The 12,854-nt window shown below is 46.3% G+C and overlaps 2 protein-coding genes across 7 annotated transcripts in view; one reads left to right on the plus strand and one right to left on the minus strand.

Annotated features, from left to right (window-relative positions):
- Positions 1 to 11,124, plus strand: part of RAF1 (Raf-1 proto-oncogene, serine/threonine kinase) — a 61,339-nt gene extending 50,215 nt beyond the window's left edge. For all 5 annotated transcript variants that reach the window (XM_074312966.2, XM_074312964.2, XM_074312965.2 and 2 more), the window contains 7 exons: positions 5,501 to 5,585; positions 6,315 to 6,491; positions 7,680 to 7,726; positions 9,015 to 9,133; positions 9,503 to 9,634; positions 9,724 to 9,858; positions 10,083 to 11,124. In XM_074312966.2, the coding sequence (XP_074169067.1) occupies positions 5,501 to 5,585; positions 6,315 to 6,491; positions 7,680 to 7,726; positions 9,015 to 9,133; positions 9,503 to 9,634; positions 9,724 to 9,858; positions 10,083 to 10,226 (839 nt within the window). In that variant the 3' untranslated portion in view covers positions 10,227 to 11,124. The remainder of the gene's footprint in view (positions 1 to 5,500; positions 5,586 to 6,314; positions 6,492 to 7,679; positions 7,727 to 9,014; positions 9,134 to 9,502; positions 9,635 to 9,723; positions 9,859 to 10,082) is intronic.
- Positions 11,015 to 12,854, minus strand: part of MKRN2 (makorin ring finger protein 2) — a 31,735-nt gene continuing 29,895 nt past the window's right edge. For both annotated transcript variants that reach the window (XM_019732664.3, XM_074312970.2), the window contains exons 7-8: positions 12,703 to 12,847; positions 11,015 to 12,525 (exon numbers count right to left, since the gene is read on the minus strand). In XM_019732664.3, the coding sequence (XP_019588223.2) occupies positions 12,388 to 12,525; positions 12,703 to 12,847 (283 nt within the window). In that variant the 3' untranslated portion in view covers positions 11,015 to 12,387. The remainder of the gene's footprint in view (positions 12,526 to 12,702; positions 12,848 to 12,854) is intronic.

Below are 12,854 nucleotides of genomic sequence, written 5' to 3' on the forward strand. Positions count from 1 at the left end.
AACTTAAAGCTGGAAAGGACATTAGAAATTTTATGTACAAGAAAACTGAGGTCCTGAAAGGGGAAGAAATAAGCCCATGGTTAAATAGTTGGGCACAGGGAAGGCAAGAGCTTCCTGCAACAACTTCTTTTTGCTCTGCTATGGGATTGGCTGTGGGAATCCCCATCAAACTGGGAGGACACAGGCTTAATTCTTGAATCTGTGGAGTGTTAGTGTTCTTATTCTAATGGAAACATGTTGTCACTTGGAAGAAAAGTATTATTGTAATGTATGTAGCCACAGCTTGTATATTTTGGCAACATACTTAGCATTTCTCTGTCAGGTTTGTAATGCTTTAGTTTTAGGATGTTAACAAATATAGGGAGTATTGTCTTGAAAATGCTACACGTTCCTAAAAAAACACCTCTTATAAATCAAGTTTTAATAAAGAAGGAAAAAAAAACAAGCCAAAACAAAACAAGCAAAAAGAAATACCTAAAGTGCCTAGGTGCCTATATTTCTACTTTGGATGCCACTAGATTTATCTTTATTTGTAAATGGGCAAAGATTGAGAGAAGTTAAGAGGAACAAATGGATAGTTCAGCATTAAAATTCAAGGTGTTGAAAACTGAGAAGCACCTCCAATTTTACAAATACCTTATGTTCATTAATATATGGGTTTGCCGCTTGTAACTAATCATCTGACAAATTTCATGTTCTTTAAGGGACTGGTTGGTATAGGAATGAATATTTATAAATTGCTTGTAGGATGATTCCTTTTCCTTTGAAAATTCCATCTTATATACTAGTGGCCTTTCTTTGGGTACCTCAGAAATTACACTATTGCAGAATTATTTTCCAAATAAATGTCATAAATGTCTAGGTGATCCTTTAGAAAAAAAACACAGTTTTGTGGGAGAGAATGCTTGTATCTGAGACAAGGCTGCTACTATTAATAATTGTAGGAGGTGGAGCAGTGAATATTGCTTTTAATGCTTCCATTAGGAGCATTTAATCATTTTTATACCACATTTTAAAGCCTCAGCTAAAAGCCAATAGATGCAGTGTGAGTTGTACCCAAATTTAAGTTTCTTCTGATTGAGCACATAATTTTTAAAGCTTTAGTTAGATTTGTTGCAGTTCTGCTTATGAACTTGTATATTGTCTCAATCTTGTGAGCTTTTAGACTGTGGTAAGGAGATTGATTTGTTAGTGTTACTGCCATGGAGACTCCTGTTAGAATGTAGATAACATGTCTAATGCCTTTAAGATTCTAGTATTTTTAAGTTAAGTCTCAAAAGTCCAAGGGTCAAGGAGCAGTGGCCTTTTATGTCAGCCCCTCAGAAAGCATTTGGTCTCTGAATAAACAAGAAAAGTGAGACGGTCAAGGAAACCATAATTTCTAGATTGAGTGTTTTGTCCTGTTACCCGGCCCCATTTTTCTTGTTAATGCTTTTCTGGTTCTTGTATACAATATGTTTTATTCAATTTCTTAAAAATTAAACTGTTTTGGTGATTTAAAAATTTTTAAATTCTGCCTAGCAGCGGTGAAAATAAACAGAAGGATCTCAGAGCAGCCGGCCAAGATGGAGGCCTCAGCTCCATGAACTAAAAGCTCACCTACTTTATGTAAAGAGGAGGGCCCAAGCATAGAGCCTCCTTTTGAGCATAAGTTTGGGGTCCGATTCACTAGCCTTTGCTAATTACAAACAACACATTAAAAAGGGTGAAGGCAGCAGGAGTGGAGGCTGTCAGGCTGATAGCAGGAGAGGGCAGCAAACCCCTCGAGAGCAGATCCCCAACTGGAGAACAGTCGGGCCACTTAGTGTGGGGCAAGCAGTCTGGTGGAACCCACGTCTGGGGATCCCCATCTTGGCCTAACGCTGAGGTTTATAACTTTGCGTCAGTAAGAAGCGGAGGAATAGTGTTCATTCTCTTCGGTTCTAGAAAGCGGGTGTGTATAATAAATTTTAGACAATCCCAAATGGTTAATGCAGGGAAATGAACTGGGGTTTAAAAAGGTAAAATTCACCAAATGATATAGCTCTTCCTTCTTCAGTGAGGGATGAATGAAATATCAACTTAATATCTTATTAAAAAACAATAGGAACTTGTCTTAACTTGTTTGTACTGTATTTACCTCTGACTTTACTAGTAAGGGAAAGTAAGAAGCTCTGGTTAACTGTGTCATGTAGTTATAAGCTACCCTCCATAAAAAGTTTGCTGGCGTTTATCTTTATCATTTATATCACTTGCTAAAGTAAATAGGTACCATCCTTTACATGTAAGATTGCCAGTGATAAAGGTACTTGGATAGTTTGGAGAGCAGCCTGGACCTAATTCTACAGACCTGGGGCAGGCAGGGCCTGGGGCCTCCGGCTGGGCACTGAGTCCCTGCCGGAACCTGGTTCTTGACCTGTGCTGCATGCAGCTCAGTCCCCAGTGTTCCCCGCCAGAGGCTGTCCCCAGTTCCCACTCCAGAACTTCAGACAGACAGCTTGTCAATTCCTAACTTGCTGACAGTTCCATCTTAGAATCCACTCATTTCTTCATTCAGTGCTTCCTGAGCAGTCTTCTAATACCAAGTATTCTTCTAGGGGCTGGGAATGAAGCAGTGAATAAAACAGATAAAACTTCTTTGTCTTACTGGAGTTTATATTCTGGTGGGGACAATAACCAAGAAAAGTAAATGAAGCGTATAGTGTGTTACAAGTGCTAAGGAGAAAATGGAGGAAAGCAGGGATGGCGCGGCAGGCCCGGTTCATAGCTGTTGTAGGCTGGCAGGGGAGGAGTCTGCTAAGAAGGAAGTGGCATCACACGAGCCCTGAGGGTGGTGCACCCTACCTGGGGAAGCAGCAACAGCAGGTGCAAAGTGGGCCATTCACCTGGCCTGTCTGAGACACTCAAGGAGGTCTTGACGGCTTCAGTAGAGTGAGCGAGGGGGGCTGATAGAAGATTTGGGGTGTGGGTTATAGGGTCCTGTGAGAAATTCTAGCTCTGGGCAATTCCTACCATAGGAAGCTGCACTTTATATGAGTTAAAATCCGTTTCCCTATGATGTTTGCCCATTGTTCCTAGCAGATTGAATCCCTGTCATGGCCCTCCTTGGAATATGTCTATGTACACGGGGGTGGGGTCGTGTATAGTCTCTGGGTTTCAGTGAGAAATTGCATTTACTCTGGTATTGTCACTGCTCACAGTAGCTGGCTGGCACGTGGGTCTCTGCGGGGCCCGTGTCTGGTTCAGCCCTTTTCAGTTCCCCCCCAGTGACTTGCATAAGACTCCGGTATTGTGGTTGATTTGCAATGACGTGTGATGCATATTTGGATAATGGGACTTAGAAAGATGAGAGGATTTGAACTGGTTGTGATGATGGAACAAAGAAAAGATGAACTTTTAACAGGCGTGAGTTCTGTTCACTTGTTCCAGAAAGTGGAGGCTAGAGGTGCAGGATGTTCAGCTGTCTAAGGTTAGGGTGAGTGTCACTGAGACCAGGCTTTGGCTGCCGGTGTCTCCTCTGCTTTGAGGTTGCATCACTGATTAGGTCCAGAACTGGTGCCACCGCAGGGTGAGTTCAGTGACAAATGGAGCATGTCCAGAGGAGAGCTGTGGGAAAAGGAAAGGCTCACAAACTAGGAAGGTCCTGAGAAGCAACCTCTCCTGAGGGACCATCCATCGTCTCCCCAAACTTTCCTCCTGCACCCCCACCCTGGCCTGTCCCTTTAAGACTCTGCCCAGTGCCTGGGCCACCAGCGTTGCCATCTCCTGGACCCGCCACTCCATTGACTGCCACGTTGGGTCATTTCACCTTCACAGGGTTTCTTGCCTCCACCTCCTTTCTGTTCCCATGTCACCACTGTGCTTTTACCTTAACTGGGTTCCTGCAACAGACTCCTTCCTGGCTTCCCTCCTGTTACAGGTGCCCAGATCCCATACTGGAGTTTTCTAAACACAACTCATGTTTCTCTCATCCCTCTTGCCTCACCTTTGTTCCGAGTTTGGAACAGCCTCTTTCCCACTTAGTAAAATCCTTCCCTTGGGTACATCCCATTTCCTTCAGACATTTCTCCATACTCTCTGCCAAGAGACTGACGTCCCTGTCCCCCACCCTCCCAGTCTTGGCTCAGAGCGCTCCAGAATGAGCAGTGACGCAAGTTCCTTGTCGTCGTTCTCAGTCAGAAGGGACGAGGTTGGGGCTGCATGGGTTACTAGCTCCCTCTTCCTCGATAAAAGGCCGCTGTGAAGAGCATGCATCTCCCCCCGCCTCGTCAGCAGCCCCTTCACAGGCAGCCCCCGGCCGTGGTAAAGACAGTGCTGGGGAGCTGGATGAGAGCCATCGTGGGGCTTTTGTTAAGTGGGGCCTTAGCTCTGGGTGATAAAACCAGTGGTCACAAGGCACCTGTGTGGGAGCTAGCATGAGAACCATCTCTGTACCAGTGGGTGCTCCCCAAAAGTGAGACGAGGACTGCTCCAACAGGCTGCAAGGGGACACGCGTGATACAGCAGAGGCTGCAAGGTGGCAACGTGCTTGATATGTGGACGAACTAAGTCACCTCCAGTGCCATCCACTGGCTCTACCTTGTTTCATCATTGGAAGGCTGTGTTTTAGTAAATTGATTTGCCATGAAAATTTGAGGTCCTAATGGGGCTTCAAGTAATTTATTACAAGTACTATGATAAATATGACATGAAAAGCACTTCTGAAGTGGCTTCTAAATTGGTAGCACATATAAAGTAGAATTGATCTATGGATATTTCTTAAGGTTTATAAAGAGGCTCAGTGATTGACAGTGATTAACAGGCACTTGTCAGTATTGTAGTTAGAAGTGCAGCCATGGGAGTCAGATCCCGGCTGGAGCACATGGGTCGTGGCTGTGTGACCTTGGGCAAGTGGTTCAACTTCTTTGTTTTCGGTAAAATGAGGACAATAGTATTCACGTAGTAGGGCAACTGAGGACTAAAGGAGATGGTAACGCCTGTGAAGGAACATAGTGCCAAGGGAATGATGCGCATAAGTGCTAACTGTTGGGATTCCTTTGTAATGGGACTGAAGGCAAAGAAGCTGAACTTCAATGTATACCTTTGATTTTGTACAAGGGACCATCGCAGGTCTCATTGAAATGTAACTGCTGAGTTTAACATCAACTACATGCTAAATGACCTGCTTCCCGGCACCAGCCTTCTGGCCCCAAAGATTCAGTGTCTGCGGGGCCATTCTTACCCACCCTCTGCTGCCATCCTCAGGCCCAGTTGTGACGACTGTACTTCCGGGGATGCCAGGCCTGACAGGAATAGATTAAACCAAGCCTGTTCAAGGCCTGTGCGGTGGTATTTTAAGGATAGTAGTGTAACCTATTTAACCTTTTTCAGCCACTTGAATCATTTAGAAAATGCATATTTGTTCCATCTGTGCAGGTATGTGATTTTTGAATGAACGATTCACTGTATCTCAAAACTAGTGTATATGAAAAATAAAGTAAGATCATTTAACTGATTGTACCGACTTCACACTAATTTGCAGGAGACGTTGCAGTCAAGATCCTAAAGGTTGTCGACCCCACACCAGAGCAGTTCCAGGCCTTTAGAAATGAGGTGGCTGTCCTGCGGTGAGTAGGTGGCCTGCAGTGGCAGGGGCGGGGACTGGGCGGGGCTGCACAGTGCAGACCTGTCTGAGGGCCTGTGGCTGGGACTGGTGGTTATGGAGTTCGCTGTGGAGTCCTGTGGCTGACACTCCTCCCTTATAAGTGAAAGGGAGTGGATGGCTTCCTTCCAGCTTATGTGGTTGTCAAGCCTTTAGAAGAGCCCCTTTTGATGAGCACACCCCTTTCCACTGCTGTCGGTGTCTGGGCACAAGATACTCAACAGCATAGGTTCTGTCTCTGGGCTTTGGGTTGAAGCAGGGAGAAAGAGGTGGTTTTCACATTTATTTCCAAGAGCTCTTTTTATAGTCAAGTTGCCTTATTCTGGACTTCAAACCTTCAGCTTTCAAATCTTTGAGTCACTGTTTAGACTTGTAAGGATAAGTTGAATCATGATGAATCCCACAGAGGAGGGGTCCTTGTGACTCCTGTGGGGAGAATCATGAGTGTATGCTGGGAAAGAGAATGCCCTTTCTAAACAAGGCCAGCAGTGCGGTGAAGCATGGTGGGCTCGTGAGCTCAGAACACCAGCTGGATTATCCGTGGTCTTGGGGGTTTGCTTTGCTAGCCACCCAGGTTGTAAGTGCGGGTGGAGTTAAGAACACACAGGATTCGTTGTCTGTGGGAAAGCAGAGTAGATCTCTCTATTCTGAAGCAAGGGAAGGTTCAGAGCCTTTTCTTGCCTTCTCCCTCCAGCAAAACACGGCACGTGAACATCCTGCTCTTCATGGGGTACATGACGAAGGACAACCTGGCGATTGTGACCCAGTGGTGTGAGGGCAGCAGCCTCTATAAACACCTGCATGTCCAAGAGACCAAGTTCCAGATGTTCCAGTTGATTGACATCGCCCGGCAGACAGCTCAGGGAATGGAGTGAGTAGATGGCCTGAGGACTACAAAGTCTGGGGTCCAGGCATCAACTTGTCCCTAAATCGGAACAAGGACTAGGAAAAGCCAAGTCTGTTAAGTGATTTCTTTGATATTTCTGCATAGCTGAAAATAAGCCTCTGTGGTGGGCTGAGAGATTGACAAACTCATGTTTCTCGCCCAAACTGAGACTGCCGCGTTGGGGCTCAGATTCAGTTTCCAGCCACTGTCTCCCAAATTCAGCCAGATACCCAGCCTTACAGCCATGGCAGTGCCCTCTGCAGGCATCAGATGTCAGAGGCATGGCCCATCCACAGGTGTGCTGGTTCCACATGAGGATTTGATCAGATGTCACTTTTTGGATAATTTGTTTTTCTTTTGGAGAATGTTTTAAAGGTCATCCTTAGCGCCTGCATTAAATCCTACTCTTTTGGGTCTCTGTGCTTGACACATTTCTTTGGGAAAGGGCTGTGTGCGTGTGTTCATTCATCCCATCCTTGGCTAGCCCAGCCAGAGCAGTGCTTCTGAAACTTTTCCTCTGAAGCGCCCCGTGTGGAGGGGCGGGAACTCTTCATACCCCCAGATGTCTGGGAGCTGGAGCTGAAGCTGAGCTTGGAAGTGCTATTTAAAATCTCACGTTCTAGCTTACATTTTAATAACTAGTCACAATTACTTTTTAGAAAAAATTTAGAGATATAATTCACATAAAATTCACTCCTTTAAAGTGTACAATTCAGTGGTTTTCAAAAGTATATTCAGAGTTATGTAACCATCACTATCTTATTTTATTTTGATACAGAAGATGAGGTCTTTTGTGTCTGGCCTCTTTCACTTAGCGTGTTTTGGAGGTTCATCCATGTCGTGGTGTGTCAGTACTTCATTCCTTTCTATGGCTGAATAGAATTCCATTGTATGGATATAGCCTGCATTTTGTTTGTTCATCAGTTGATGGACATTGGGTTGTGAGAATTAGTTTTTGAGTAAAATTGATGCTTAAAGAAGAGTTGCCCTGTTTGTGCTGTGGCCTCATCTTTACGTAAGTGACGGTGTTGGCCCCACCTGAACCAGCACAGGGCCAACCCCTGTAACTCCAGGCCTTCAGGTGGTTTATTATTTTATAGCGGTAGTTTGAAGCTGCTTTCTTTCTACCCACGCCCCTTCTCACTGTTTTTAATAGTTGTTTTCCCTTCACAGCTATTTGCATGCAAAGAACATCATCCACAGAGACATGAAATCCAACAGTATCCTTTGGTGGTGGTTTCATTTGACTGCTCAGTTCTAAATATAGGAAAACAGAAGGGAGACTTTTAAAGTTTATCTCAGCAAAAAGTGACCTTGGGAAGATTTCCACAAGAGTTGAGATACGTGTTTGGCTCATGCTTGAAATAGGCTTAGTTTTATTATGCTTTTATTACTAAATTTAACTTAAGGGGGGATGGGACTTTTTGTCCTTTGTTTTTTTTCTAGTTTGTGAAGAATGTATATTTGGTCAGAAAGTAGCTAGCTGTAAACCAAATGTTGCAAGATTTTCAAAATTACTACTTAAAATCGTCTTTCTTAAATGCATAGTAGTTTCCTTAGAGGTCACTGTTGGAATCAACCATTTCCCTTTCTAAGAGGTCTTTAATGTGTGTTTATAGAAGGGGAAGGAATTAAGGAATTTTTCACACTAAAGGGCATGAAGTGTAACAATTTTATATCTGCCTCCTTCCCTCCCCCAGCCTTTCTCTTTGAAAGGACTGTGGCATTGCAGCTGAACTTGGCTTCTTGGCCAATGAGAGGCGTGGCATTTGTGTTGAGTTGGATTATGTGCCCTATTTGGGGCACATGTCTGAGGCATGGAATACCTTTTAGTGGTGGGTTTTTGGGGATCAACACATTATGCCATGAAAGCAGACACCACAGATTTTAACGTGGTGTGAATTCCTGGGCATCAGCAGATCACAAGTCAGCCTTAAACTGCCTGACTTCTTTACCCAGAATTGAGGTGAGTTTGGTTCTGATTTTGAAGTCACTGAGCGGTCCCTGTTCTAGTGAGAAGTGTCTTACGACAGCATTTGGTGCTCAGTGAAGGTTTGCTGTTATTCACGTTGCTTCAGTTAGTCATGAAGGCAGAATGCAGGCACAGAACGTCAGCAGTCAGTAGGCTGTGCTGGGCTGAGGAGACTGGAAGGCAGCCTGTGCGCTTAGAAGTCTCGAGGTTTAAGGCACTTACCCTATGTGGGAAGGTCACACGGCGAGGGACCTGGCATCTAGATGTGTAAATGGGGAGCAGCAGCAGGGGCAGAACTGCCATGTTTGTGGCTGGAGTCAAATCATCTGGCTCCCCGAGCAATCCTTGCATGCCTCCCGGAAGAAGGGGCATTTCAAAAGCACTTTTTAAAAACTTGAGAAATCCTAGCAAATCCAGTGCAGAGAAGGCTGGGCAGGTGGGAGGTGGAGAGGTGCTGTGCCGGTAAGAACATCGGGAAGGTTTTCAAAATTAACTTGACCATTGTTTTGAAACCAGAGTCCTTAACAAGCATTGAGATATATTTCTCCATGAAGGCCTGACGGTGAAAATTGGAGATTTTGGTTTGGCGACAGTCAAGTCACGCTGGAGTGGTTCTCAGCAGGTGGAACAACCTACCGGCTCTATCCTGTGGATGGTGAGGCGAGGCTCCCACTAGCAGGGTGCAGGACACGTGGGGTGCCCTGGAGGTCTATGTGCAAACTTAAAGCCTTTCTCCACATTCCCCCAAAGTCCAGCCACCTCAGTGATGCTTTCAATGGCATCAGAGAACCTGGGGTGAATTTGGGTCTCCTGGAGGACGTTGGCGATTAAGAACCATGTTGAAGCAGAGCTTAGAGGAGTGGGGTGGTAGGAAGTGCCTGATCCCAGTGCTCGAATAAGCCAGAGCCTGAGGGTGTCGGCCCTTTAGGGAAGAGCTGCAGAGGGCAGAGGAAAGGCCAGTGGAGGGGAGCCTGGCCCCCATGTGTGTGTGGCCCCCATGGTGATGAATGCGCTTTGTCTCCAGGCCCCCGAGGTGATCCGAATGCAGGATCATAACCCGTTCAGCTTCCAGTCTGATGTCTACTCCTATGGCATTGTGTTGTATGAGCTCATGACGGGGGAGCTACCCTATTCCCACATCAACAACCGGGATCAGGTATGTGCCCTGCCGCTCAGAGTCCCCGCGCCCCGTCACTGCTTCCACTGTTTATCCGCCCCTGCCCTCAACTCGCTTCTTTCCCTCAGATCATCTTCATGGTGGGCCGAGGGTATGCGTCCCCAGACCTTAGTAAGCTGTACAAGAACTGCCCCAAAGCAATGAAGAGGCTGGTTGCCGACTGTGTGAAGAAAGTGAAGGAAGAGAGGCCTCTTTTCCCCCAGGTAAGACTTAGCTCAGGGTGTTGGCACTGATGAAATTAAAGCAGTTCTTAATGACAGAAATGAGGGAAGTGTGTTTTTTCTTTTAATAGGGAGGGGCTCGTGTTCCCCACAAGATGGTATGGGTGGGATGGGGGGGGAACAGCCTGTATCTGAACTGCTGGTAGAAAGCTGCTGCTGTGGAAACACCGAGACCCACCTGAGACCATTTTGTGGCTTTGTTTCAGATCCTGTCTTCCATTGAGCTGCTCCAACACTCTCTACCGAAAATCAACCGGAGCGCTTCTGAGCCATCCCTGCATCGGGCGGCCCACACTGAGGATATCAATGCCTGCACGCTGACCACGTCCCCAAGACTGCCTGTCTTCTAGCTGACTTTGCACCTGCACTCAGGCCATCAGGGGAGGAAGGGAAGTGAGCAGGCACCACCTTCCTGCTCCCTTTCTATGGGAACAGAGCTTGTTTTCCGAGAAGCTGCTGCTAAGGACCTCCTCGACTACTCACAGGGCCTTAACTTCAAGTTGCCTTCTTTTCTACCCTTTCTGGCCCTGGAGAAGGAAGCCATTCGCAATGCTGGTTTGTCCTGCTCCCTCCCTGCATCCCCCATGCTCATGAGCTGAGCCTTCTCAAGATGCACGACTGGCGGCTGGTGGCAATACGCAATCTGGGGCCCCATCTGTTGGCTAAAGGAGTATTTTTAGGGCAAAAAAAAAAAGCACTCAGAGGGGAAATGAAGGTAGCAGGCAAACCAGCCCAGATGGCGTGACACATGGATTTTGAATATCAGCTCCTATAAGGATTGCTTATCACAGGAAAGACTTTTCTTCAGAGATAGTGGTGTGGCGCCAAACAGGTAGTTTTGCACATAATGCACCAAACAGCCCAGGACTGTCGAGACCCGGCCGCCTGAAGGAGTCTGCTTTGGTACTATGGAACTTGAGTTTGGGGACACGTCCTTTTCTGGGAGGTCTCCAGGCATTTGGGATGGTTTCCAGAAGAGGCGCTTGGCCTGCCCCCCCCCAGTCTCCCCCCTCTCAGGGAGCAGTCTTCCATCATGCTGAATTTTGTCTTCCAGGAGCTGCCCCCATGGGGCGGGGCCACGGGCCAGCCTCGTCTCAACAGTCACATCATGTGGATGCAAGGAAGCCAGTAATACAGGTTTTCTTGATGATTTGGGTTTTAATTTTGTTTTTATTGCGCCTGACAAAATACAGTTACCCGATGGTTCAATTATGTTATTTTAATAAAATAAATTAAATGTAGGCTTAATGCTGTTTCTTCCTTTTAGAGTAATATTGAGCTCACAGCTTGAACTCTCTTTGTTCACCCTCTCTGGAGCAGGACTCAAGAAGCAGGAAATGGGCCTAGAACCTGGGAGTGAATTTAATTCTGCCCTGTCCTACGCTCTTTGTCACCTTCCACTAAAGACAATAAAAATTATGCAAAAAGCACTCTAAACTCAGAACTCAGGTAAGAATAGACCTTTTTCTACCCACACTTTAATGCATTTTACAAAATATTTGGTATCTATAGCTGTTTATAAAAATAGATAATTCAGGCTTAGTGAGTTCTGATTCACAAGATTATGCTCCTTCAATTAAAATCACAACTGATGACAGAGGACTCATACTCAGTTCTCTTCAGGACCACTGCAGGGTCCATTAAATGTTTACAAAATTTCAAATCAAAGCCAGGCTTTACAGGTAATACTAGATGGCTCGGGCAGGAGCCAAACACAAGAGCACGTGTGCACCAATGTCTCAGTAACACTGCCCTGGCGCCCGTGCCCACAGGGGAGAACAGGGGACATGTTCCTGCAGGCATGTGTGCAAGGTTCCCTCGTATCGTGGCCCCAACACCAACCAGAAACGAGGGGCCATACCTCTGCTTTGCCACCTGTACTTCCTGCTACTTCATGAGCCCCCCTTACAGGGAAGGTGCTTTACAGGTTCCTTTGCTTACTGAATATATAGCAAGACTCTTGCTTTGATCTGGGACACTGAAGAGTCCTAAATCGACTCTTATGCTAAGTGTGCAGTGCCCACTTTATCCTGGAAAAGCCCTATACAGATCAAGTTTTGACCACACACTAGTTAAGGACACTAGAGAAATTCACTATAGAGGAATCTTTTTAGGGGTGAAGAATCCTTTGGTAAGAAAAAAATCTGCTTTAGGTACAACAGCAAGCTATTTCTAAGGAGTTAAAAGCTCACAAAGGACAAGAGCCAGGTAGGTTTTAAAAGCAAGCAATCAAAACAGTCTAGTCTGGCTGGTTAGTTGGTCCCCCTGAGGAGCTTGAGGTGCAACTAAGATATCAGCTATAAAAGTAGTGACTCCATATACTTGTTATTTTATATCTTTCACTCTTCTCATGGCTGTAATAATGGAGAATGCATGAGACCACGGTTACATACAACCCCACTCAAATCCAAGCACACAAGTCACTTGTGCTGCAGTAAAGGAAGCTCTGCACACCTGGCTGGGGCAGGCTCAGCCGGCAGAGCCCACAATGCGGGGGCGACCACCTGTTCTTCAGGGTTCTGAGGACTCCACGCCCGACAGGTGCATGAAGAGGTCCCCAAGCTCCGTCATGTCGACATCTTCAGTGCTGGGGATGTGCTGGCTTTCTCGGTTCTCGATGAAATCCCAGAGCCGCACTGAATTAAAGAACTGCAAAAACAGCAGGCAAGCATGCCTGGTTATTATAAAGGGCAACATTAAGGCGCGGGAGCTTTTTTCCTTTTGCCTATCCCAGCCCTGGCTGCCAGTGGTTAGAGGAAGGGCCAGGAGCAGTGTCTGGAAACGCCCATGGAGAGTGTGCCTGACTAGAGATGGCCGAGTCCTTACCCTCACGGTGCCTTCAGAACTGAGCTGCTTCCGAGGTTTTTCAGGCTCTGCGAGCCGCCCATCAGGGTAAGCGTGGCGGTAAAGACATTTGCTTCCAAACGGGCAGGTCCCCTTGCCTTGCTCAAAGTATTTACAAGCTTTTTTCCTGAAAA

The sequence above is a fragment of the Rhinolophus sinicus genome, chromosome 5, assembly GCF_057876585.1.
Source record: "Rhinolophus sinicus isolate RSI-liver-muscle chromosome 5, RSI-T2T, whole genome shotgun sequence".
In the NCBI taxonomy this organism is placed as follows: domain Eukaryota; kingdom Metazoa; phylum Chordata; class Mammalia; order Chiroptera; family Rhinolophidae; genus Rhinolophus; species Rhinolophus sinicus.